Genomic DNA, 27,944 nt, shown 5'->3' with positions numbered 1-27,944 from the left:
TGGGGGGGGGAGCTTTGTCGTGACGCAGAGAGACGCTCTGGGGCAAGATGGCAGCCGCGTGTGTGACTGCTCGCATCGCCAAGGTGAGGACGACTCACGCCGTGATGGTCGCCAAGGTGAGGGCGACTCACGCCGTGATGATCGCCAAGGTGAGGGCGACTCACGCCGTGATGATTTACCACGACGACGATTCGTAGCCCCCACACCGAGGGCACTTGAGGCTGCAGCGAGCGGTGGTCGCCTTTGCTACTTTATTTGGTGACCGCGGTGTTACTTGGCGGTGTTAACCCCGTGTGTGTGTGTGTGTTCAAGTGCTAGTAGTATGTGAACGTACTGGTGGGAGTGCCGTGTGTGTGTGATCACGTTCTGGTGGTAGTGCACATACTGGTGGTAGTGCACATACTGGTGGTAGTGCACATACTGGTGGTAGTGCACATACTGGTGGTAGTGCCCTGTGTGTATGTGTTCACGTATTAGTGGTAGTACCCTTTGTGTGTGTGATCACGTACTGGTAGTGCCATGTGTGTGTTCACGTTCTGATGGTAGTGCACGTACTAGTGGCAGTGTAGCATAGTATTGGTAGTGCAGTGTGTGTACACGTACTAGTGGCAGTGTAGCATAGTGCTGGTAGTGCAGTGTGTGTACACGTACTCGTGGTAGTGTAGCATCGTATTGGTAGTGCAGTGTGTGTACTCGTGATAGTGATGCATAGTATTGGTAGTGCAGTGTGTGTCCACGTAGTACTGGTGTTAGTACTGGTAACAGTACTGGGTGCCGCGTGTTCACGTACGAACGTCCGTGCACGATATTAGTGCCGTAGTGGTTGCCTTGTGTGCATCTCAGTGGTGGTGGTGGTGGTGCAATGGTTGTGCACTCTGTACCACATTGCCCTCCGTGACGGTGATAATGTGACGCGAGTTTGACGGTGGTGGAGGTGGTTGTTGTTGTTGTTTGTCGTGTTGTCTGGACAGTGCTGGTCACAACAACAACAACAACGCGACCGCCTGGAAGCTGATCGTGACCCTGCAAGGAGCATGTTTTTGCAAGCTTAGCAACAATGTTGATGTCCCCTTAGTGGTTGGTAATTAAATGAATTGGTCATCTCGGTGGCCGAAATGTTAACTGCCTCGCCTCGTATGCAGGAGGTCGCGGGTTCCATCTCGACCCTGACGGCTGCTGTTTATTTAGAGTTTGCGTGTTTTATCTCTGCTGTTTATTTAGAGTTTGCATGTTTTATCTCTGCTGTTTATTTAAAGTTTGCGTGTTCCATCTCCCCATGTGGTCGCGTTTTCCCCTCCAAATTTAGAATGAACGTCACGCGTTTAGAGTTTTGGCTGCTGTACATTTCCACGCGATAAGCCCACTTCGTTGAGCTCTCATTTGTGATTGCCAGGTTGCTCAGTGGGCCTTACCTGGTAAAATAAAGAATAGTTTGTATTCTTGTTGCAATTACGGTAGTGATGGAGATGTGACACGCTGGTCGTGAGTGCACACTCATTGCTCTCTGCCATGCCAACACGTGGCAGGGCACTTTGCCGCTTGACCAGTGCTGGTGGTGCTGCGGAGCGGTGGCGCAATGGTTAGCGCACCGCGCTGCGAAACCGTTCGGGAGACAAAGGCGGCCGGGCGTGGTGTTGGCCACCGGCCCCTTCGTGTGCCTTGCTAACGTCACTTGCCCCACACAGTCGGCTATGGCTACACGGGAGGGGGGTCTCTGTCTGTGTCTTATGTTGCACTTTGGCATCGCGCAGGTACCACACATTGACTGCGTTGAACCTTGACACATTTTCGCCTCTCCCTGGGCATGCACCCGAGTTAAAAATACACACAAAAAGCAAGGACGACCTTGCTAAGTGACGCAGCGCCAACATACACTTTCTCCAGTAGGACCTCCTGTCGACGACGTGGCAAGAGAGAATTTCCGATCAGTTCTGGGACGTGATCCTACCACCAGCATACCCCCCCCACCCCATACACCTGCCAGGCAGAGGTATCCCGTCTGTAGGTGATGTCGATCTGATCGGTGATGAACATTAGGGGCCGTACATAAATGACGTCACGCACCTAGGGGTGGGGGGGGTCAGACGAAACTTTAAATAAATATAGACAACACGTTCTACTTAATTAAAAAGACTTTAAGAAAAATTTCTCCTACAACATCAGAGTGCAGCGCCACATTAAATACGCACTACAATGACAATAATTTAATGCGATTTGAAGCATGTTTTCTTTTGGCGGGGGGGGGGGGGGGGGCAGAGCTTTGTGACGTCATATTTGAGGGCGGAGTGACTTTTTGTGACGACGGGGGGGGGGGGTAAAAATCGTCCAAAATCGCGTGACGTCATTTATGGACGGCCCCTTAGGCCTGAATGAGAAGGGTATTTTTTAAAATTGTAAATTTGAGCAGAATACCCTGGAAGGCCAAACATTTGAGGTGTTTTCACTCTTGGCACACTGCTGCTACCCCGCTCCGTTGAGTTTTCATGGCGGTTTATAGCGTATATAAAAATATACATTTTTTGTGTACAATTAAGGTATTTTCGTCATCCGCCACGATCTATCCACTGCTAGATGAAGTCCTTTGCGCTCCTGTCATGCTGCAGTCTCACTCCTACGCCGAGCTGCTCCATCTCCTTTGTAGAGGTCGTCCTCTGACGAGTGCCCGACTCTGGATGCCATTCCTCGTCACCAATGCTGTCTGTCAGGTGTTAGAGGGTGGTGTGTGTGTGTGTATGGATTGTATGTTGCACTTTGTTTGCAACGTACGTAGCCAACCGTGCGAATCAGAGGTGCGGCCGAAAGACAACAAACCAAACACAAAAAGCAGTTCTAATGAAATGAGTTGCCTATTGAATTTAAAAGTACATGGCTCCAGTTGCTTGCTAATATCGGAAGGAAGAACACTTTTCTGTATTCGGGCGGCATCTTACCCCAACCGAAATTATATTTACTCGGATACAGATGAGGTCAAGGTCGTGACATGTAGGATTGGATCCTGTTCTCAAACTAACAAATATTTGTTTTGTGGATGAAGTTGGATTTCAAGTAATACTTGATCTGATAATTTGATTAATTGATGAGTTATGCGATTTTAGCATTAATGTTCATTGTAAAATTATTCCCAGCGTTAAGTTGGTAGGTATTGGTGGTGAAGCGGTAAGTAGACTGCGCTATTAATCTGGCGAACCAAGTTGAATTCCTAGCCATGGCTAACATCAGTGGCAAGTGATGACTTTGTCTATATGCTTGCAGGGCAAAGGTTGAGATGCGACTGACTGCCTCGCGTCACTCGCCCGCCCCTCACCACAGTATCAGCCAATGATTGAGTACTTCTGGGTACAGTATACCCGCTAAAGGCCAAAACTAGCCCCAAGCTACAGCTAAATTGGTGTACAGAGGTTGCCCGCTATAGGTCAAAACTAGCCCCAAGCTACAGCTAAATTGTTGTACAGAGGTTGCCCGCTATAGGTCAAACTAGCCCCAAGCTACAGATAAATTGTTGTACAGAGGTTGCCCGCTATAGGTCAAACTAGCCCCAAGCTACAGATAAATTGTTGTACAGAGGTTGCCCGCTATAGGTCAAACTAGCCCCAAGCTACAGATAAATTGTTGTACAGAGGTTGCCCGCTATAGGTCAAACTAGCCCCAAGCTACAGATAAATTGTTGTACAGAGGTTGCCCGCTATAGGTCAAACTAGCCCCAAGCTACAGATAAATTGTTGTACAGAGGTTGCCCGCTATACGTCAAAACTAGCCCCAAGCTACAGCTAAATTGTTGTACAGAGGTTGCCCGCTATAGGTCAAAACTAGCCCCAAGCTACAGCTAAATTGGTGTACAGAGGTTGCCCGCTATACGTCAAAACTAGCCCCAAGCTACAGCTAAATTGTTGTACAGAGGTTGCCCGCTATAGGTCAAAACTAGCCCCAAGCTACAGCTAAATTGTTGTACAGAGGTTGCCCGCTATAGGTCAAACTAGCCCCAAGCTACAGATAAATTGTTGTACAGAGGTTGCCCGCTATAGGTCAAACTAGCCCCAAGCTACAGCTAAATTGTTGTACAGAGGTTGCCCGCTATACGTCAAAACTAGCCCCAAGCTACAGCTAAATTGTTGTACAGAGGTTGCCCGCTATAGGTCAAACTAGCCCCAAGCTACAGCTAAATTGGTGTACAGAGGTTGCCCGCTATAGGTCAAACTAGCCCCAAGCTACAGCTAAATTGGTGTACAGAGGTTGCCCGCTATAGGTCAAAACTAGCCCCAAGCTACAGCTAAATTGGTGTACAGAGGTTGCCCGCTATAGGTCAAAACTAGCCCCAAGCTACAGCTAAATTGTTGTACAGAGGTTGCCCGCTATACGTCAAAACTAGCCCCAAGCTACAGCTAAATTGTTGTACAGAGGTTGCCCGCTATAGGTCAAAACTAGCCCCAAGCTACAGCTAAATTGTTGTACAGAGGTTGCCCGCTATAGGTCAAAACTAGCCCCAAGCTACAGCTAAATTGGTGTACAGAGGTTGCCCGCTATAGGTCAAACTAGCCCCAAGCTACAGCTAAATTGGTGTACAGAGGTTGCCCGCTATAGGTCAAACTAGCCCCAAGCTACAGCTAAATTGGTGTACAGAGGTTGCCCGCTATAGGTCAAAACTAGCCCCAAGCTACAGCTAAATTGTTGTACAGAGGTTGCCCGCTATAGGCCAAAACTAGCCCCAAGCTACAGCTAAATTGGTGTACAGAGGTTGCCCGCTATAGGTCAAAACTAGCCCCAAGCTACAGCTAAATTGGTGTACAGAGGTTGCCCGCTATAGGTCAAACTAGCCCCAAGCTACAGCTAAATTGTTGTACAGAGGTTGCCCGCTATAGGTCAAACTAGCCCCAAGCTACAGCTAAATTGGTGTACAGAGGTTGCCCGCTATAGGTCAAACTAGCCCCAAGCTACAGCTAAATTGGTGTACAGAGGTTGCCCGCTATAGGTCAAACTAGCCCCAAGCTACAGCTAAATTGTTGTACAGAGGTTGCCCGCTATAGGTCAAAACTAGCCCCAAGATGCAGCTAAATTGTTGTACAGAGGTTGCCCGCTATAGGTCAAAACTAGCCCCAATCTACAGCTAAATTGTTGTGCAGAGGTTGCCCGCTATAGGTCAAAACTAGCCCCAATCTACAGCTAAATTGGTGTACAGAGGTTGCCCGCTATAGGTCAAACCCGCGAACGATAAACCCACGTGGTTTTCAAGGGTCTCCCGTATTCAAAATGTAGTTAATAATAAAACGTTCATGAATACATTTTAGTTTTGTACTGAATGAATAGTAAGCTTATTTGTGTGTAAATAATATCAGTTGCTCACGTATGTGATTCTGTTCCTTTCTAATCCTATTAGCGGCTCCGTTAAATTAAAATGAAATGGGTCCATTCAGATCATGTATTCCCAATGAACGTGTTCACGCATGATTATACATCTTTGAGAAGCTGCGCCGCCACTTGGGAAACCTAACTGAGCGCACGACAGATGTACGTTCCCCCGTGGCTGTGAGATGCTGGTAATGCACCATCACCTTTGCGTAAGGGCCTGCCTGTCTGATGTGTTTAGTCCTGGTTGTTTTGATTTAATGGGTTAGATCTAATGAAACATATCGCCTATTTGTGGGGGGTATTCAGTCTATCGGAGCCCCCGACATTCCCTTCCAACTTTGTTATGTCGGCAATTTTCATTATTTGCACAGAGCTCTTGGTCAAAGTGACACATCTGCAGATGATGACCGGATCAAAAGTGTCCTATTTAAAGAGTCGGCATGCTCAGACATACGCTGGGGGAGACGGTGCCCATACTTAGGTGGCCCTGAGACAGGGGTAAAACGCAACGTTTCTGTGGGAGTGGATCAAGCCCCCCTCTGTAGGACAACCACTATGGACATCCCACAAATTGATACGTATTTTTATCAATCCATTTGTGATGATGGGCAAGCTTCGACTCCCTGCGAGTTGAGCGCTATGCCACAGCGCTACATGTCCAGATTTTCGTGAAACGCAGCCATGTGGTTGTGTGTCTGTGTGCGGCGCGGTTAGCGCGCTGCGCTCCGAACCCGGCGACCTGAGTTTGATTCTCGCTCACAGCCAACACCAGTGACGAATATTAGATCTAGTCCAGGACCTCGCCTAGGTCGACTCGGCCTCAAATTATTACCTGGTGTGATGTGTAAAAACATCGCCACTGGGGAGACAAAGGCAGTCGGGTGTGTTTCTTGCTACCCACCCCCTCGTGTACCATGCCAACCTTCATAAGTGTTCGCTAACAGCACTTACCCCATCAGTCTGTTAAAGGCTATGCGGGGATCTTTTTTTTTGTGTGCGCGCAGACGGTGAGGAATGGCCTGCAGTGTGGCCTCCAGGTGCGGCCCTACTCTTCGGCCCATGCGCCTTCCACGGCCTCTTCAGCTCTGGCCCCCGGCTTCAACTTTGGTGAGACACTTTTCTGGATTGATTGGTTCTGCAGAGTCGTTAAGCGGATGTTATCACTTTACCGGTCTCTCTCATTGCTCCTTAGTTCACTTGTCAGTGACTTTGTGCCGTCTACCTTCTCTCCACACTACTTAGACTTAGTCGTAGTAATAGTAATGTAATTAGTTTTTTTTCTGGAAAAACTCAATGCAGTAAAACCCTCTTTGTCAGCGAGGGTTACGTTCTTGGAAATGCTCGCGAATGCAGAAACCTCGTTCCAATGGGGAAAATGGGCGTTACGTTCCTGGTAATCGTGCACATGGGGGGGAAATGGTACAAGTTTAATAACAATGACGACAATAAGTAAATAATATAACTTGAAAGATCAATGTATTTTTTTTAAATTACCTTTCATGGTGATGATTTGACGACAGTGGTGGTGGTGATGTTGAGGAATTCAGGAGGCGGACGCCTCAGGTGATGCAGGCGTTTGATAACAACGCTGCACAGTTGAAATGTATCACTGAGGAGTGCTCGCCACAACACTTTCCCTGATTACATTCGCGTTCTTTTGAATGGACCACAGTCGACTCGTTTATACGAAAATGTGTAAACGGGTCGACTGTAAATAGGTGTAAAGTAAAAATGCACAACGAGCAAGGTCCGAGAGAGATTGATGCGAGAGGGAGGACTAAGCGGGCAGCCGAGCGGGCGTGCTTAATCTTTGCAGACGGTTTCGGATGTTAAATTCTGCACGCACCTCCCCCGGTGTCGGTGGTCTGGCAACGACGTACACTCATGGATACTGGAGTCCAGCGCAAGTGCTGGATTCACGTATTCACGAGTTGCTAAATGTATATACCAATTCCCTAATTCTAGACCCCCGCCCCACCTTAGCAAAGCACCTGCCTGGGTATTTTTTGTCGTAAAACACTCCACCCCCTCAATTCCTCATGAGTAATAGGGCAGTTGTGAAGAGAATGAAAGAGTTCCCATACCTGGTATTGTGTGCTCATGACCAGTTTTGGTTTGGCAGCAAAGGTCTCCAAATCAGTTAATCTACATTATCTTTTCATCAGCTGCATAACGCTATTTGGATGATGTCTGGCTTATCACTCCAAATGAAGCTTCAGGTATTCTCGGCTACAGATACACCCTCCCTTCTCTATGCTTGTAAAACGTGTAACCCCTCCTAAAGGAACAATCTGTGCCAGTTTGAAACATTCAAACCTGCCTGCCTACAATTCATCCTGGGTTTAACCAGGCTGAATTGTGTGAGTTCACAGATCCTTGAAAGGTCGGGACGCAGTCCCATCGGTGAGCTCTTCCGGCAGGTGAGGCTGCGTTGGCTGGGTCACGTAGGCCGCATACCCAGCCCACCGCATGCCGAAGCAGCTTTTATCCAGATCTGAAGTTTTCGTAACTGCAGGGATCCATACTTTTTGGTTCTTTCGGTAAAGTCACGTAGGTATAAAATAAATTAAATGACGATGTTTCAGAAGCTAACACAAGCTTCCGTCATCAGGTGGGAAAGCCACTACAGCAATTTGTTTCTTGCTGTGGCTTTCCCACCTGATGACGGACGCTTGTGTTGCTTCCGAAACGTGATTTAATTTATTTTATACCTACGTGACTTTACCGAAAGAACCGAAGCAGCTTCTGTTTAGCCGGGATAGAGGGTGCTAAATGGGCGTGCCACCGGATAAAGAAATGATGGGCAGAAGTCGTACAGGGGGATGTGAAGTTGATTGGACTTGCCAATGACTGGTACCAAGATCGGCCTCTGTAGAGGAGGATCGTGAAGGACACTACGGGGCAGTCACCCTCTAACAAGAACAGAGGGCAGAAGAGCAATGCTTACAAAAATAGAGCGCTGTGGGGCTAAATGCAGCAAGCTGGCATAGTGGGGAGCACAGGTGATGCATCTGTCGGTGATCTCAGTAGATCACCCATAGCACTCTGGGTCTGTCCCGTGACCTCATGTGAGGTGAGCCTTCGACAAATTCACGGGGGTGACTTCAGAGTGCACATTGCCTGGCACAGGCGCTGAGGTGACTGTCACCGCCACTGGCTGCTGCGATTGCCGCTCACACATCTATGCAGCCATGTGTCGTCACCATAATGTGTGCGTATGTCTGCCTGCCCGTGTCCACGCATTTCCAGAGCTTACGGATCAGCAGAAGGAGTTCCAGTTAATGGCTCGGAAATTTGCGGCTGAAGAGATTATTCCAGCTGCAGCAAATTTAGACCGTACAGGAGAGGTATGCATACACACATTGGCAATTTTACACACAAACATCCACATTGACACAAGTCGGCATGTTTTGAACACACACGCAGACTAGCTCACAAGTGGCGTAATATTTATAACAATTGTATAATTTTTAACTATTGCTGTTATTTTAATCATTATTCTGTTGTTTGGCTCGTGTAACTTCCTCTGCAATTGCCCACTGTCGCTGGCCCCAGCTTGGGCGAGACACCTGTAAACAAGAGATTCACCGCTCATGGTGTTGTTCTTCCAGCTTCAATCTAATGCCTTTGTCTTCATCTATATGTCCAATTCACAGAAAACTCAATGCATTTGTCAGGAACACTGGCCTTTTGAAGGAAAAATGTCGACTCGGCAACATTTTTTTATTTCTTTGTGCTATAAAGAACGGATATCGCCTGAAATGTTGCCTCCTGTATACAGTGGACTCTCAATTATCCTCGTGTGGTTTATCCGATTTGCACCTGAGATTTTTACATGAATGAATAACTTGTGAGCTTACCCTTAAGCCCAAATATATTATCTAAAAACAGTGATACATTGTTATTCTTTAAATTATTTAATACAAGTCGCGTGCTTAAACCGAACAAATATGTGCGCTGCTTAATCTAAAATCCACGTTGCATATCTTTACAACACTGGATGGAGTTTTGTTGACGTTGATTTTGCGTGGCTCTGCTGATATCCACTTAGTGGGCGCAGTCTTCTGCATGGGAGCAGGAAAGTGTTATCACTGAGCGCGCGCATTGATCAGCCATCTTTAGTATTCGTTCTAAATAGAAAGGGTAGCACTCATTAACAAACTAAATTTTCTAAAGTTAAACATAATTTTTACCTATATTAGTGATTTTTGGCATAAAGATTAGCGTAAAATTGATATTTTTGGATCATCCGTTATTTTGGATTATCCTCGGCCGTCCTCTTGGTCATTAGCGTGGATAATCGAGAGTTTTCTGTACGTTTACTTTTTAAGGTCACGATGTTAACAAATGTGAGGTTGTTGTTTGTGCTTGTGCACCACTGCCAATGCAGCATCGCCAGATTATACGTATAATTATAATTTTACTTGTGAAAAAAGTGGATATGAAATGTTAAGACGTCACCATTTCAACGGAACCGTGCGCGTCTTCAAAACGAGAACTGATTGAGCGCTTCTGGTTGCCTCCTGGAAGGTTGGCTGCTAATTTCCAATAACATTCTACAGTAGAATCCCTCTTAACGATGGTAATTGGTCATTCGTTCCGATAACATCGAAAGTTACCCTTTTTTCTGTTCGAAAGTTACCCTTACTTTATAATATTTTAAATAATGGATATGAATGCATAAAGATACCAACAACATTATAAAGACAATATTAAAAGAAACATGCATAATTGATGCATTCATTACTATTTACTGTACCTACAACAGCCCGTCATTAACAGGGGAATGGTCGGTAAATGAACACATTGGGCTCTATGGAGGCCCGTCAAGCATTTAGTCATTCACAGGGGTGCTCGTTAAGAGGGGTTCTTCTATACACCACGACACGACTATACACCCCACCACGCTATACAATACATACTACACTACACGCTGGGCTCGATGGAGGCCCGTCGTTAAGCGATTCGTCGTTAATAGGGGTGGTCGTTAAGAGGGGTTCTGCTGTAATTGCATATGCATGCTTTCATCAGTGGTAGACAATCCAAGCAGGGAAAACAGTGTTATTGTTTAGTTTTGGTACTTGTGTAGGGATTATTACGGGAGAAACGGCGGACAACAAACACAGGGGTGTCGGCACTCACATACACGGGTGGTCACACCGACGTCCGCATCCGTTATTGCCCACGCCCCCAGCCCTCGGAGGTGATCCCTATAAAAGGTGGGGACCCAGGGAGCTCGAGGAGTTCTACACGAAGCTGACCAGTGAAGATCGAAGGTTCGGAGATTAGGCCCTGGGACTCCCCGGTCTCGCCGTCCTTATAAGGGCCGAGCCGGGTAAGCCAGCGGCGCGGCCCAAAAGCTCCCAGACCGCTGCCTTATCAGGGCAAGGCTGGTTAGCTGGTGCCGAGATCTGTACTTGCCAGGGCCAGATCAGTCAGCCTCCCGTAGCCCAGTAAAGGAGGACTGGGGAACAGGACAGAGGGCTTAGTACTAGGGTGGGTTTCCCATAGTACGGGTGAAGGGGCCGATACCCCTTCAACTATTGTACCTGTCCCTGGGTTAATAAACAGAGTGTGCCTCAACTCCGACATCGTTTCCTCGAACTTACTACACTTGCATGTATCTCGATGCTATTTAATTGGTTCTAATAAGTAAGGTTGCTGAATAAATTAGTTTTTTTGATGATCTCAAGAAAATATATTCAGTCCATTTAGCCAAATGTGTCAAGTTGTAGAATTATTTACGTGTTTTTTTTTGCTAACTTTGCTGATTTTTTAAACGTGCTTTTAATAGCATTGTGCAGGTGTACTGTAAACCCACTGCAGAGATGTAAACATTGATCAAAGATTGTGCAGGCCCATTACAGTGCAATTATAGATGCAGTATGCATAGTGTGATTATAGCTTTACTGTATTAATTGATTGCTATAGGAATGGTTACTCTGATAGTTAATTATTTTTGTAGCTGTGATTGCATTTACTATTCCAGTAGAATAACACATTACCATATTGCCATAGTTCATCGCTATAGCTGGACCCGAATAACATTTCTGCCAAGTCTCATCAGACCGTTTCAGATTCTTGTGATTTATTGTAAATGCAAAATGATCTAATGGCCAAATTAAAGTAACATGGCAACGATGCTCTGAATAGTTGCAGAAATGTCCTCAGCTGTGTTGCAGAGCTGCATTGAATTAGGTGTTTGCAGGTGCATAACTACACAACAATATCCCCGTATAGACTGAATATACTGTTGGGACGAGTGCTGTTAGCGAGCACCTATCAAGGCCGGCACGGCACACGATGGGGTGGGTAACCAGAACCACATCAGGCTGCCTTTTCTCCCTAGTGGCGATGTTAACAGATTGCACCAGATACTCATTTGAGGCAAGACCCAGGACTGGTTCGGATATTATCGTCACTGGTATTGGCCGTGAGTGGGAATCGAACTTGGGTATCCGGCTTGGTAGTGGAGCACGTAACTAAACAAAGACAAAGATCCCCAGTATAGCCTTGACAGACTGTTGGGGCAAGTGCTGTTAGCGAGCACCTATGATGGCCGGAACGGTACACGAGGGGGTGGGTGGCCAGCACCACGCCCGGCCGACTTTATCTCTCCAGTGGCGATGTTTTTACTCCGTACCAGGTACTCATTTGAGGCTGAGTCGACCTAGGGGAGGCCCAGGACCGGTTCAGATAATCGTCACTACTGTTGGCCGTGAGCGGGAATCGAACCCGGATCACCGGGTTCATAGCGCAGCGCGCTGACCGCTACATTGCCGTTCCCCACACTAAACATACACACACACACACACACGCGCGCGTGTTCGTGTGACCTTGCATTTTGAGCCTGTGCGTATGTTCCTGCCCTTGTCTGACTGCATACAGTACCCAGTTTCCATCATCAAGAAGGCTTGGGAGCTCGGACTGATGAACACTCACATCCCCGAGCATTGTGGTAAGCCCTGTAAATAACAGCGATGGCTCAAGATGAAGGACGCTCCAGACGCTCCACCGAGTCTGTACTATTGAGATCTACTGCAGTTGACATCGCCGTGGCATTTGCAGCTGACCAAGGCTGGAACCCTGCGTGGCTGAATTGCACTTTTTGACTCGAACGATAAACTTGTTGAATTGCTTGCCCAAGAATCAATTTACTAATATAATGAGCCAAAAATATCTATGTGTAACGAGCGTGACGTCATGCCACGTCGACCAGCCCCCCCGCATTAATAATCATGAACAGGTGGGGTCCTCCACATGGACCCTCCCCCCCCCCGCCGTCATTAATGAACGGGTGACGTCACTCCGCATGAAGAAGGTGGAGCTGAAACGAAAATTTGTGTCTGCAAATTAGCTTTCATTTCGACCTTCTTTATGGACAGTACAGTTAATAAAGAAATCAACGCAGCAACTAATATCACGAGCCAAGAAGGCTGTGTGTGTGCCCCCTGCGTGTGACGTCACTTCACATGCGGCCCCCCCCCCTCATTATTCACGTGTTTCCTGCATTTTTAGACTAACGCAGAAGAAGCTTGAGCGGCTATGGAAGTTCGCTTTCGATTTTAACGTAATTTACTTTAGCACAATAAAACGTTCATTGACATCTTTAATATTACAGCTTCCGTCCTAGGACGGGCTAACAGAGGTGTGGGGAGGAAGGACAATAAACTAAACATAAAAATTATTTCTAAATAAATTAGTTTGTCAATCTAGATGATGATTTAAAAATGCATAGCTCCAGTGGCTTCCTAATATCGAAGGAAGAGCCTTCCAGATGGCCGCAGAAGTGCATCTGAAAGTACGCGATGCGGAGTTGGCGTGATGGTCTATGTTCCTTGACGATCAGCAAAGCATTGTGGTTCATTTGTGGCAAGCACTTGAGTCTCAACTGCACCTCCCTCAAATGAAAGAGAAATGAAAGAGAATTCCAGACATTGATAGTCGATGCACTGAAGGTTGACTGGGCTTTGTGAGGAGTCCTTTGTTTGTGGAATGGAAACAAAGTGCCGATGACTGCTGATTCAACTATTAACACTTTATTATTTTACCAGGTAAGGCCTACTGAGCTATACAGCTCTTTTTCAGAGGTAACTTTTGGCCACAAATGATAGCTCAACGAAGTGGCTTATCACGTAAATTTATAGCAGGCAAATACTCTCTAAACACATTTAGATTTTAACTGTGGAGTGAAAAACTGAGGGAGCTGGAGAAAAATCCATGCGTCCACGGAGGGAGAACATGCAAACTCCAAATACACAGGCGTCAGGGTCTGGATTAAATCCACAACCTCCTGTATACCAGGCGAGGTGGCTAACATCTCGCCACCGTGATATTTGCTTAATGCCGACTCGCCTGTTATCCAACATCATCCTCTGCGTTACCAATTTGGGTTCAAGATTTATTAAACGTCTCTTTTCATTTCGCATGAAGCATGAATCATTAATTCGTGCGTGTACAATGCAATGCTTGTGTCGTGAGGATTTATTTCCACGTGCGTGACCGGACAGGTGGCTCGGCGTCAAGAGTGAGCGGTTCGCAATCGTAAAAATTCGAGTTCTCATCCAGGTTGGGGTTTAGTTAGCACAATCCCTCCCGAGGTCAATAAAATGATGACCACTTTTGTGGGAAAATCAGCAACAGTTGTTCTCTGGATAGACTCGCCCCACCACTGGCTCAGTGCTGTGAACAGGAGATGGGCACCGATGCCGCGATGATCATTTCTGCAGGAAATCACTGACTGACTGGGTGTGATGATCTGGGAAGCGGTAGCGTAGCCGTTGGCACACTGCGCGATGAACCCGGCCACCCGAGTTAGATTCCCGCTCACGGCCAACACCAGTGACGATTGTCTGAACCGGTCCTGGGCCTCCCTAGGTCCACTTGTGCTCAAATTGGTACCGGGTGTGGTGTGTACTAAACTGCCACTGGGGAGACAAAGGCTACCAGGCGTGGTGCTGGTCACCCACCCCTTCGTGTGCTGTGCTGGCCTTCATAGGTGCTCGCTTATAGCACTTACCCCCTAACAGTCTGTTAAGGCAACACGGGGGGGGGGATCTTTGTATTTGATGCTCACCGCACCCACCCTCGTGTCTTCGCAAGCGGCAATTGCCAAGAGGATTTCTGAAGTCGAGGTCTTCCCCTTGCTCGTGGTGGTGACACGAGTGTGCATGGCTGCTGTGTTTGCGTGCACCGTAGGAGGGCCAGAGTTGGGGATCTTCGATGCCTGCGTCGTCACGGAGGAGTTGGCGTTCGGCTGCACGGGCGTGCAGACGGCCATCGAGGCCAACTCGCTCGGGGTATGTGGAGACGCACGCTCGCTCGGTGGCGCCACGCTTCCTTGGACTGCGTGGGCATGAGGGCGAGAGGGGGGCGGAGGTTTCTGTGTTTATGGGCGTGAATTGTGGAGGCGTAAACTGGATCGGTGAGAGAAATGCGTGTTTGTGCCAATCTCGCTGTTTTCGTCCTTTGTGACCTGAAGTCACAATGTAGACGGTATGTCTCAGATAATCTTGTGAGTTATGCCAAACAGGAAGTGTGTACGAGCCCGATAAAGTGACAGTCTTTGTCCGATGACTAGCCAAGGTTCTATGGCTGTGGTCCACAGCATAAAACAAAGACGGTCACTGCATCACATACTTTCGTCTGAAACGCAATTCCTTCTGATATTTGGAAGCCACTTGACAACTAATTTTATTAAAACTAATTTTTGTGTTTAGTTTGACCTTCCCCCCACACCTCTGATTAGCGCTGGTTGGCTATATACAGGTGCGAAAGAAGTTCTGCATACATAACCTATTCACACAAACTGAGACAAATGATTCCCTGTTTATCTTTATAGACTGTAGGGGGGAACATGCTATTAGGAAGTACATATTAACATCAACCCCACACGGCCACCTTTGCCTCCCCAGTACTGTTCACACATTGCCACTGGTTTCTCAATTAAGGCTGAGTTGACCTAAGGGAGGACCCAATTGCATGTTCAAATGCACGGGCCATTCACGTGCATGGCCTGGAAGTGAACATATGTCACTAGGGTTTCTTTACTAAAGCTAACTTTCCTCCTGATTTGAAGTTTTCGTGACTGCAGGAATCCATACTTTTTGGTTCACGTAGAAAAATAATAATAGATCACGACGTTTCGATCGCCACACAAGCATCCCACCTGAGGACGATTGCTTGTGTGGCGATCGAAACGTCGTGATCTAACTTTCTTCGTCGAGATAAATATCTAATAAAAATGCACACAAATGTAAGCGCGTGATGGAAAGATGTAACCCACGTCTACAAACGTACAAGTTCAACGGAGCAAACGTACGCAAAGTGCATGGGCTCGAATCAAATGTGTGCGTCTTTAACAAAAAAATAACAATGCTGGCAAGCATCACGCATGCTTGTGCATAAACCACACTTGAAATGAATCCGCTACCATGCATGCCCACCCCCATTGCTCCCGTGTTCTGCATAGCTTTTATGTACAGAATTAATGACTTAAGTCACACTAATTATCCAATTCTTAACACCAGCAAATTTCGTTAAAGTGCTGGAGAATGCATTTTCCCTCTGTGCCTGCATATTAAAATCGTTACCTGTAGGCACATAAGTGCGTGTGCAATTATTGCCCTCTTAATCTACAAGCGTATTCATAATTTACTATTTTATGGTTGGCCTGCGTGTACATGTGTGTGTAAATTTATATGTGTGTGTAAATTTATGTTTTGCTTTGCAGCAAATGCCGGTGATTTTGGCAGGAAATCCAGCTCAACAGAAGAAGTACTTGGGCAGAATGACAGAAGAGCCGCTCATGTGTGTACGTCGCTGCACACACAACCACACGCACAAAGATCTCCCCGTTACGGCGTTTGACAGACTGTTGGGGCAAGTGCTGTTTAACGAGCACCTGTGAATGCTGGAGCGGCACGAGTGGTTTGTGGCCAACGCCAAGCCCAGCCGACTGTCTCCCCAGTGGTGATTCTTTACACACGGCACAAGGTACTTGTCCAAAGGCTGAGATGGCCTAGGGCAGGGGTGGGAAACCTTTTTTCTGGAAAGGGCCATTTGGATATTTATAACATCATTTGCAGGCCATACAAAATTTCAAGTAAAAAATTAGCCTGTTATATTTGGTCAAACATTTAATTAACTCACCCCTAATGCGATGGCTGGAACTGCTTCTCTTTGGTGAGGCGTGTGATGTTAGCTGGTATTGATGATGTTGCTACTCGCAACTGCTTTTCCAGGTTTGCTCCTAGATTTATTGTATTTCGAGTCTCACCTGCGGTTGCCTTGGCAGGGCCACACCAAATGATTTTGCGGGCCTTGTATGGCCTGCAGGCCGGACGTTCCCCACCGCTGGCCTAGGGGAAGGCCCAGGACTGCTTCAGATAGTCGCCACTGTTGTTGGTGGTAAGCGAGAATTGAACTCAGGTTGCCGGATTCGTAGCACAGTGAGCTTCCCACTGCGCCACTGCGCACAAAACTAAGACAAAGATCCCCCTATATAGTCTTGAATTGTACTGTAGGGGCAAGTGCTGTTAGCGAGCAACTATGAAGGCCGAAATGGTACACGAGGGGGTGGGTGGCCAGCACCACGCCCGACCGCCTTCGTCTCCCTCGTGGCGATGTTAACACATCGCACTAGGTCCTCATTTGAGGCTGTCGACCTAGAGGAGGCCCATGACCGGTTCAGATATTCTTCACTGGTGTTGGCCGTGAGTGGGAATCGAACCCACGTCGCCTGGTTCGTAGTGCAGTGGGCTAACCACAACCGCTCACCACTGCGCACACACACGCATTCTTATATACATTCAGACCAACTACCACACGAATGTATACCTTTGATTGAGTGAGTGGAAATGGCATGGGTTGTGGACAAGGGAGAGTGACTGGACAAAGTAGCTTGGGGCACCTTCCATCAGTTAATATTTTAATTCCTTGTAGATTTTTGGGTAAGGCCACAATTTTCTGACCAAGAACTGTCGTCGTAAAGATCCCCTATCACCTGACAGCCAAAGCATATTAATGTCGCGTGTACCAGCGTTTGTCGCACTAATTATTAATCGATAACAATTGTTAGACAATTTCAGGTGGGTCTTAACGACACGGTGCAGTCATCCCTTGTTATATGGCAACTCGGTATACATAATTTAGCTGTAACCGAACTTATAATTTAGGGAAAGAATAAGAGTTATACGTTTCCGATAACATCGTGTTTATGGAAATTTGAATCTATATTTTTTGTGGGAAAAATCTTAACAACGCCCTGTCTGTCGTTTGACCTCGTGCGCATTTCACTCTGCTCCACGTGGTTTACATGACACACTGTCATGTAAACTACGGGTTTCCCTTGCTCTAACTAAACTAAACCATTTTTATTTTCCCAGGTAAGGCCCACTGAGCTCTCTAGCTATTTTTCAGAAACGACCTGGTTATAGATAATAGCTCAACGAAGTGGCTTATCATGTGGATATTTATAGCAGCCAAATACTCTAAACGCACAGTGGTTTCTTAATGTGGAGGGAAAACCCGGAGAAAAGTCCACGCGAACTCCAAATATACAGCAGGCGATGATGGGGTGTCGGGATCGAACCCACGACCTCCTGTTTACAGGCGAGGCAGTTAACATGTCGCTACTGCTCTCTGCGCCGCCCAAGCCCGGCTGGTGTTCTGGTTCGTTCCTTAGTGTTGATCACGCTACTGTACGGACTACAGGATTTTGCCCTGTTTCACAGCTCCGACTTTAGTGAAAATAAGGCAAAATGTCTGGAAAAGAGGCCATTAAGTTCAAGTGAAGCAGCAATAGATTGTAAAGCAATTACCTCTTGATTTAAGTACTGTACAGTATTTTTGATTTCGTGGCATATTTTGAGTGTTATTTTTTTTATAAATTTGATCACTTTTCTATTTAAATATGTGAATGAAAAAAAGTTTGCTGCATACTTGAGTTAATTTATTCCCGTCTTGGGGCCATCTCCGTAAGAGCGCAGCTCCAATTATTCAATTGCTGTCAATTTGGAAACTAGGGTTCGATAAACTGATTAATTTTGCTTTGTCTCTTGCGAAATATTGGGGGATTGCCCTAATTGAGAATTGGTTCCGATGCAGGTGTGCGGTTGGTTCTGCTGCTGTGCAACTGCCAGTGATGCAGTTGCAGGGTGTAGAGTAGTAGGGGTGTCCACAACAATACTCATTGCATGAAGAAGCTCATTGTGTGTGGAAGGGCAGTACCGACTCTGTTAATAACACATGCACGCTCGCTGGAGGCTGTAAATTATTCCATGATTACCTGTTAGTGAAGCGGGTGAACAGAATGGAACAACGTGGACTTCCAGAATGAAAACCTCCATTTCAGACCCAAAACATGGCACCTCCTGGCTTTGACGTTCCTCCTCGGAAAGACACCGGCGGTGTAACCATAAACTACATGAGAACACCAACAGGCCGATGCGCACATCTCCTTCGTGAATGGAGAATGAAAGACACAAGCCACGGTGCGATTGCAGCCATGAAACCCAAACAAACCATGGCCCATATAGTCAACCACTCGGTGGCCTGCATCCTTTCAGCAGAGGAGGAATAGCAAAACTACATACATTCTCCTGAACACATTGTGAAAAGCAAGAATAGAGTGGTGAGCCTCTTCCACATTGTCGTATCCTACAGGGTGTTCTGCTGGCTGCAGAAGCTGTTGCTGATGTTTAATAACATTTGTCATTGTGCCCCTGTGTTGTGTGTGTCTGCGTTCCAGGCCTATGCAGTGACTGAGCCCGGAGCCGGCTCCGATGTGGCTGGAATTAAGACTCGCGCTGTGAAGAAGGGAGACACTTACGTAATCAATGGCCAGAAGATGTGGATCACCAATGGTGGCAAGGCAAACTGGTTTGTGACGTTGTGCAGGAGTGTGGGTGTGTGACGGAGCAAGTCTTGGTGTGCAGAAGCGAGAGTTTGTTCGCCGCTTGTTGCAGAGGTCCGCGGTTTCAATGCAGTGGCTGCCCTCGTTGATACTGCTGGTGCGATCGCAAAAAAGAGAAGCCGTCTGCTGCACAGTGGACTTTGTAGATGCCGTGACGTCATTTGAAACGAGTGGGCCGTTGTGTGCTATATGTATGTTGAACTTCTTTTGCGACATACGTAGCCAACCCTACTAATTGGAGGCATGGGAAATCCAGAGGTGCGGGGCGTCATGGTGCAAATTTTGAAACATGTACCGCAAAATACTTGGCAGGACCTTCCTGAACAAGTCTTGGGACTGAGGCTTTCCTGGGTAAAGCAACGCAAGGAATGGGTGCAGGAGCCACATGTGTGGTTCCGGAGTAATCCACGATCTGTCCCATATGAGGAGTGTGTGCTGACTGCCCCCAGCGCAAACCATTCTCACTGCCATTCAGTCCTCTGTCAATGTCCACTGCATGGGAGAGATACAAATATGGGGTTCCTTCAGCTAATCTGACGTGAATAACAAATAAGAATCGGCAATTCTAAATAAATTAGTTTTCAATCTAGAGGAGTTAAAAGTGCATAGCTTCAGTGGCTTGCTAATATCGGAAGGAAGAGTGTTCGAGGCGGCCGCAGACGTGCATCTGTAAGAGCGCGATGCGGTGACCGTCTCTGTTCGATGGCTCACCAAAAGCTGCTGCCCCGAGGATGACCGGAGTTGGCGAGATGATTTATGCGCCTTGACGAGATCAGCGAGGTGGGCACGGGATCGTGTTTTATATTTAATGGCGAATCTCAACAAATCGGTTTTTGAATGTCGCCAAAGACAACTCGCTATCTCGATACTGTGAAGAAGAGTCATTGCCCAAAACATTTGCCGACTGTAGATGTTTTCCCTTTGAGGACAAATTAATGTTTGAGCTGTGCTCTGGTGGTGAGATGTTAACTACCTCGCGACCTTGCCCGTGCCTGTCAAGGTGGGGAGTGCCCGTGTAGCGGTTAGCGCTGCGTTTCGAACCCGGCGACCCAAGTTCAATTCTCGCTCGCGGGCAACACCAGTGACGACTGTCCGAACCGGTCCTGGGCCCTCCCCTAAGTCGACTCTGCCTCAAATGAGTGACTGGTGCAGTGGGTAAACATCGCCACTGGGGAGACGAAGGGCACGGTGTTGGCCACCCACCCCCTCGTGTGATGTGCCGGCCTTCATAGGTGCTCGCGAACAGCACTTGCCACAAAGGTCTTTTAAGGCTACACGGGGGATTTTTGTCTGTGTGTCCAGGTACTTTGTTCTCACGCGCACAGAGACGGACCCCAAGGTTCCAGCCAGTAAGGCCTTCACGGGGTTCATTGTGGATGCCGACACACCAGGAGTCGTGCCAGGAAGAAAGGTGCGTGTGTGTGTGTCTGTCAGATTGTGTACGTGTCCGTAGAGATCACATGGGGGCATGTTTGACTTTGCACATATGTAATCCTTGTGAGTTAATGAGTCTTGATGTCCATTGTAGGCTAATTTATTTGCCAGCTAGTTAATCATCATCAACCCTGGCGCCTCCATGGGATTGTGCATTGTGAGCATTCCACCTGTTATTTTTAAACTCTGTTATCGAAAACAATTTATATTCACGTTTTGACTTAACCTGCGACCGCATTTCAAGATTCCACAGTAGGTCAAGGGGCAGCCCTGCAATATGCCTTCTCATGTCACAGCTGGAAGAAGGGCCCTCTACTCGAGGGAGCTTAAGAGTGTTTTGGCCTACCCTTCCACGCTTGTCAGATGTGTTGAAAGATGTAGGAGTACCCACAATTTATCCCACCACAAGCTCCCTGTGTATAGCGCAACTGTGAATACTGTGCTGTACCCATGTATGCTGCTGGACGCGTCTTTGCACTTTGCACATGTACACATTTATCCGGTCTTAGGCCGTAAAATTAACATACCTGCCTCTGTTGTTTGTGTGTGCGCGCGCATTAGTCTGCGTGTGTATTTGTGTGTTCTTGAGGGGAGAGGTAGTGTAGCGGTTAGCGCACTGCGATACAAACCCGGTGACCTGAGGTTCGATTCTTGCTCACGGCCACCACCAGTGACGATTATTGGAACCAGTCCTGGGCCTTCTCGAGCTCGACTTGGCCTCAAATGAGCACCTGGTGCAGCGGTGTGCGAACATCGCCGCCGGGGAGACAAAGGCGTGGTATTGGCCCCCCACCCCCTCATGTGCCGTGCCGACCTTCATAGGTGCTCGCAGACGGCTCTTGTCCCAGCAGTCTGTTAAGGCTACACTGGAGATCTTTGTCTTTGTGTGTGCGTGTCTTGTGACGTGAACAGGAGATGAACATGGGCCAGCGCTGCTCTGACACCCGAGGGATCACGTTCGAGGACGTTGTCGTCCCGAAAGAGAACGTGCTGATCGGAGAGGGAGCCGGCTTCAAGATCGCCATGGGAGCTTTCGACAAGACGCGCCCCCCTGTATGCCTACAAAGACAAAGCTCCCCCGTTTAGCCGTGACAGACTGTAGGAGCAAGTGCCGTTAGCGAGCGCCACCTAATCAAGGCCGGCACGGCACACGGAGGGGGTGGGTGGCCAGCACCACCCCCGGCCGCCTTTGTCTCCCCAGTGGCAATGTTTACTCAGCGTGCTAGGTACTCGTTTGAGGCTGAGTCGACCTAGGGGAGACCCAGAACCGGTTAAAATAATCGTCACTGGTGTTGGCCTGTACGCCTACGCACGCAGATACGTACAATACACACACACGCACTCCCACGCGCTTGTCCGTACCCTTGGGGGGTGGGGGGCTGCTCGTAAGTGGCGTGGCCACAAGAGGGCGGCCAAGTGCGTGGTTTGGCTATTAACCCCCGGGCGTGATGACTGGGTGTGACTGCCTTGTGTGTCTTAAGACTTCCCCCAGCGTCCCATGTTCTTCTCCAATCAAACCCCGCGCCCCCAAACCAGGTTTGGATCTCTGTCTTATGATTGCGAACCTTTCTCTCCAATGCCGAGCCACCTGTCCACACATTGGGTGGAACAGAACACCTGTTCAGGAAGTGCAATCGACCAGAGCCGTTTTTTTATGGAGTTTCCGCGCCGATGTACTTGGCAAAAGCATACACTTTGCGCGCTTACGCACACACCAACCACTCTGGTGATTGATGTGCACGCACAGTCGGCCTCTCGACTCCGTCCCCCACTAACGCCGTGCCCGTGCCTGCAGGTGGCCGCCGGTGCCGTCGGGCTGGCGCGCAGAGCCCTGGAAGAGGCGACAAAGTACGCTCTGGAGCGCCGGACCTTCGGAAAGCTCATCGCCGAGGTTGGGACGAGCGCGCGGACTGTGTCGGCCGGCTCGGCTGGCATGCGGGGCGGAGATGTTTGATGCGACCGGATGGGTGGGGGGGAGTTGGCAGCCTTCTCGTGGTTACCCGCCTGTTACCCGTTTTCGCGGTACCTTTTAAACAACTCCTACCATCGTCTAGGCAATGAACGTCGTTATTTCGAATGCGGATATGATCGGTAGATGCCAAAGTCCCTTTTAATCAAGGACCCCAGAAAACCGATTGGACGAGGCCTTCGAGTGAACCGACTAAATATGGAAGGACTCTCAAGGCCGTAATGTGACTTGCGTTGGCATATTGCGCAACTTGGTCTATTTGCTGCCAGCACCATGGACGTCACCACTCGGCAGGGTCCTGAAGTTCCCGTAAATAACAGATCTATGGAAAGCGCCACGGCAAGATGCCAGATGCCTGTCGGAATTTTCCTGGATGCGTGAAGGAAAATTTGTATTGCCCGTCGATGACGGACGCCTCCGGTTAAGAGAGCATTCTGGATGGTAGTTCCGGATAACGGAGCTTTTTGCTGCTCGGAAGAAAAAAACAACCCTGTTGGGTCAACTGCAGCGCCACCAACACTGGCTCCTGGCTTTTCTAGTCACTCGCGCTCAGCAGACCGAGAGGGTTTATCGGCGATGCCGCTGTAAAGCAGCAGCGCCCTTGCTGCTCGAGGAGTGTGCGTGCGTGGAAGCCGAGATGACGTTGTGCCGTTGCTCGTGGGTCGCAGCACCAGGCCGTGTCCTTCCTCCTGGCGGAGATGGCCATGAAGGTGGAGCTCGCTCGCCTGGCCACGCAGCGCTCCGCCTGGGAGGTGGACCGCGGCTTCCGCAACACCTACCTGGCCTCCATCGCCAAAGCCTACGCCGGCGACATCGCCAACCAGGTGCCGCATGCGTGGGGCGTACGCGGACATACGCGGGCGAGCGAGCGGGCGCTGTGATACAATAAAAGCGGACTTCGACAGGAATCGCTGATTTTGCTGATATTAGCCAATCAAATAAAGGGGGAGGGGGGGTGTCACATGACCAGTCGATCCTAAGTTATTGTTTGCACAATTAATTGATTGGCAATGAATCGATATTTTCATGACGGCTACCCGATCAACTTTGAGCTGGGTGGCTGATCTACGGAGCCAAATCGATACAAATTAACCTCGAACCCTTGATCCACCAAGACCATGTATTGGCAAAGTCACGGCCCTTCGACCAATGCCATGCCTTCCGTATATGGGGAGTGCAAATCTGTAATCGGTGATTTTCATAGCTGCTTTACGACGGTTCCCGCTCGGCGCTGCTCTCGACGCACAAATCACCATTGGGCTTCATAGAGCGAGTGGATGCGGAGGCCTCTCGCAATGGGGGGGGGGGGGGGGGCAGTGGTGAGGGGGGGGACGCTCGTGGAGATGGTTTGCGGTAAAAGGTTTCTTGTAGATTTTTCTCAGAGGGAACGAGTGGGGGGGGGGGGGGGGGGGGTGTTGAATGCTGCCGATCGTCGAAGGAAGAAAAAAAATCTGGTAAAGATGCGAATGAAGACGCTTTGTAAAGAGAGTCACTTTAAGTCACTTTAAGATGTTTTCTTGTTCATTTTTTGTTTGTTGCGGTTGCACCCGATTCAAGAGCCGAATGGCTCACAGGGCTATACCAAATAAATTAACTTGAAACTTTAAACTAGTGAATGAAGACACCTCCCTGTACCCAATCCCGCTGTCGATCCTGCTCCCTTGTTGCACCCCTCCACTGGAATAAACTTCCCCTGTACATTAAGCAACACTGCCCCCCATAGACTCGACACTGCACAATAGACTCCGCACTGCCCATAAACTCAACACTGCCCCTGTACATGAAGCAGTCTCCCTCATTAACCTCCTCCTGTTCCCCTCTGAAAGCCTCACCTCGTCTCCATCGCCCCCTCCTCTTCCCTCCCCTGACCCCTCCACGCCTTTCCAGCCCTCCCCTATGGCCCTTTTGTGACCCCTGCCTACCCTTTGTTACAGACACTCAGTCCTCGCACTGCCCCTGCCATCTACATCACTGGAATTCGTTACCACTTTTTAAACTATGTAGAGTGCCTTCAGCTGAGGCGCTATATACATATAACGTAAGGTCAAGGAAATTAGGCAAGCCTTTACCGCCAGAGATGGAGGGGACGTCCAGTGCAGCTGGTCAAAGCAAGGGAATCCAGATGTAGCAGAGAGGAGGAGTGACATCCCGTTGAGCAGAAGTTATGACTGGAGGCTTTGATAGGAGGCCTTGGTTACTGGCAGCGAGTAGGGCACCTGTGAAAGGTGGGTGGAGTGAGGTTAGAGGTCATCAGGGACGGGTCCGCCGAGGAACTTGCAGACAGGTTGTATTGTAGTTGATCTGAGGGCAGCAGATTTGGAGCAAGTGGGGAGGGATCTGAAGTTTGGGATGGACGTGGTCTTGTTTATGGGTGCGCGTGACAAGGGCGTGACGGATGGTGGCTGTGTTCCGTATCGTTGGGATTCGTGACGTGCAGAATTTGCACCACATTGGCTTTAAAGTGATGCTTACTTGGATGCTCTGTAGTAGGATGGAGTTAAAGGAGTGTTTTATTTGGACTTCCTAAGCATGGACGGTGATGATGAACTATGATATTCGGTGGTGGCAGGTGGCGTCTGATGCGGTGCAAATCTTTGGTGGAAATGGCTTCAACAGCGAGTACCCCGTGGAGAAGCTGATGCGCGATGCCAAGATCTACCAGGTCAGCTGTCACCCGGCAAACGATTGTTCCTCCTTCATTCAAATATATCGCCTGGATAATCCCTCGATGTAGAATGTTGTCTGCAGCGGTGTCTTTTGACACGGCAAAAAAAACAACCACCATTTGCCACTAAGTGGTGGTGATGTCACCATGGCGCTTATGCCAGGCAATGTGCACTTTATGACCACGCGAAGTATCGAATGCCCGCCGGCAAGAGGTCACAGGACAGACCCAGGTGCCATGGGTTGACCGACTGAGATGACTGGCAGATGCGCCACCACATATGCAGCAAACCTAGTCTCACATGGGTTGGACCAGATGACGCCAAAAGGCGTCATCTGGTCCAACCCATCTCAGTCGGTCAACCCATGACAGCTTTCCTTAGAGACTAGGCTCTAAGGAAAGCTGTCTCGGGTGTGGACCAATCAACTTCAAGGACAGTGCATACATTATCAGAGTTATGTTTTTTGTTTGCATTATGACTGCAGGTATTGTGGTCTATGCAAACATGACTCCTTGTAAAAAAGGTGTCAGTTTTGTTGCCAGATAGAAGGGTAAAAAAACAATTATCATATTTTTTTACTGGCAAATGAGGTTCCAATGGTGTAAAACTTTCATCTTGCGAGCGACTGAAAACAGCCGGGGGGTGTATTCAATGGGCAGAGCGCTTTTCTGTTGAACGAACTTATAGCCCAGAGCGTGTCATCGTGCCAGCAACTAACAGCCCAGCCCGAGGAGCCGTGCCTCGCTGAGCGTTAGCCGTGAGTGTCAAAATCCAGCCAAATCGGAGGGCGCCGCTCCTTCCTGCGAATTCTCGCTTCTCTGCGGCAACGCCGCGCACAGTCATTGGCTGAGCGGGGGTTGCGTGGCGTCACCCGCCATTGCTTTCTGACGGCGTTCAACGTCAGAGTGAACGTGCGTGTCCGTAGCGCCACGGCAGAGCGCTGTGCCCGTCGAATGAACGCATCCCAGTGCGTTGGCTCATTCAAGCGTGCACTTCGGTTATCGCGCTCAACACGCTGTCAGCCGGAAACCTTCAGTCCTCCACCAGATGGAGCTCTAGAGAGAGAGCCCCTCGGGAGGGTATTTGGCATCTCCTTCTCAGCTGGCAAGACTTCTTGGACGAGGTGGGGGGGGGGAGTGCTCGGCTTTTACCCCACCGAACTCCACCTGCCGATCAACCGTTTGTGCTGGGTGGACAGAGGCGGGGTGGGATTTTAGAAACTTCCCCCCTCCCCCCCTCCGTTGTTTCACCACGGCAGCTCCCTCCAGCTTAGTGAACGCTTCGTAGACATCTTCTTGGTTCTTTCGGTAAAGTCACGTAGAAGGGAAGTAATAAAATAATAAAAATAAAACATAATAAAATTATTCTCACGACGTTTCGGCCACAACGCAAGCAGCCGTCCTCAGGTGAAAACCAGGTCCGTCGAGGCGACAGAGTCTGAATGAAACAGCACACGAGCTTGGAGCATATATATATAAGCTGCGCGCATTCACAAAGGAATTTGCATATCGTAGACAATTTAAATATTTGGCATTCACAATGTTGTTGCTTTTTTCCTCTTTTGGTGAACGTGACACGTTGCTCAAAGTGCTGTGGCGCTTCGCAACACAAGCACGGCTCATCTCATCTGCATCTCTTCCCTCTCCACAGATTTACGAAGGCACGGCTCAAATTCAGCGCCTGATCATCGCGCGTGAACACCTGGCCAAGTACAAGGCCTAGAGGAGCTCTGCACGGCTTCCAGTGGCGTGGAGATGAGATGACCACCGTTCCAAAACCGTCCCCACCACCGTTTCAGACGCAATCTGCAAACAAGCGCAATATTATTCATCTCTTGCTTGCCTCGGAACACCGCCTCATGTATAGATTTATTTTCTGGGAGGGCCCTGTCTGAAATGTTTGGTTGTTTCCTCCTTAAATACGTGCTTCCTGTAATTCGATGCACTTGCTTAAGTGGATGTACGGGTGAATTGGTCCAAGGTAAATCAAAGCTTTAGATGTGTTGCTTTTGAGTTTGCCATTCTGCAAACATGTTACTTTCCCGCTTGCTGGAATGTATTATTTTAGATTGTTTTTACAGTAAGTAGTGTCCTCAGCATACATATCCGAGTAAAAATGTTAAATATGCGTCACATCCTCTGGCTTTGGGGGCAACTATCATGATTTCTTTACTCGGACCATAAGGTTATATTTCATTTCATCAGGTTATGAACAAAACATTTCTGTCCACCGATTCACGTGTGTGTGTGTAGAACATCGACAAGTGCATCCATGCCTTGGTTAGTGTCTTGAAGGCTGGGCACCTGTGTGGGCAATTGTCACCTGCTTGGCGCGGTGGCCAGGTAGCAAGGTGGCTCTACGCACACACACCTGGCGGAGCGATACTACGGAGTGCCTTCCTTGCCAACTTGTGGGCCTTCGTCACGACTGTCCACTTGTCAATGCTTCGAACAAAAGGGATGCATCGCCAAACTGCCGAGGCCTTATACAATGCAGACTGTGTAGTCTCTCGATTTTAATTCACTTGTTTTTCATGTTCAATCGCCACGTTGATACCGTTTGTAATGGGCATCAATGTTGGAATAAACACATGGGAACATTTCCAAAAATGTCGTCG

General features: G+C 48.5%; 1 protein-coding gene across 2 annotated transcripts; it reads left to right on the top strand.

Annotated features, from left to right (window-relative positions):
- On the top strand, positions 1-27,936 carry ACADM (acyl-CoA dehydrogenase medium chain). Of its 2 annotated transcripts, none has more exons than XM_061561593.1 (13): positions 1-83; positions 6,348-6,450; positions 8,593-8,690; positions 12,232-12,301; positions 14,542-14,642; positions 16,076-16,156; positions 19,094-19,224; positions 20,561-20,669; positions 21,605-21,745; positions 22,488-22,583; positions 23,330-23,485; positions 25,231-25,323; positions 26,978-27,936. In XM_061561593.1, exons 1-13 carry the CDS (start codon positions 48-50, stop codon positions 27,047-27,049), a joined length of 1,287 nt encoding a protein of 428 aa, XP_061417577.1. In that variant the 5' UTR covers positions 1-47; the 3' UTR covers positions 27,050-27,936. The 2 variants fall into 2 exon arrangements, with proteins under 2 accessions (XP_061417577.1, XP_061417576.1); XM_061561592.1 differs by having other exon boundaries at positions 30-149.
- The last annotated feature ends 8 nt before the right edge of the window (positions 27,937-27,944 follow it).

This window comes from Lethenteron reissneri, chromosome 27, assembly GCF_015708825.2.
Source record: "Lethenteron reissneri isolate LAM-NWPU_2019-01 chromosome 27, ASM1570882v1, whole genome shotgun sequence".
Lineage (NCBI taxonomy): Eukaryota > Metazoa > Chordata > Hyperoartia > Petromyzontiformes > Petromyzontidae > Lethenteron > Lethenteron reissneri.
The sequence above is the reverse complement of the archived record's forward strand: the minus strand, read 5'-3'. Positions and strand labels throughout refer to the sequence as shown.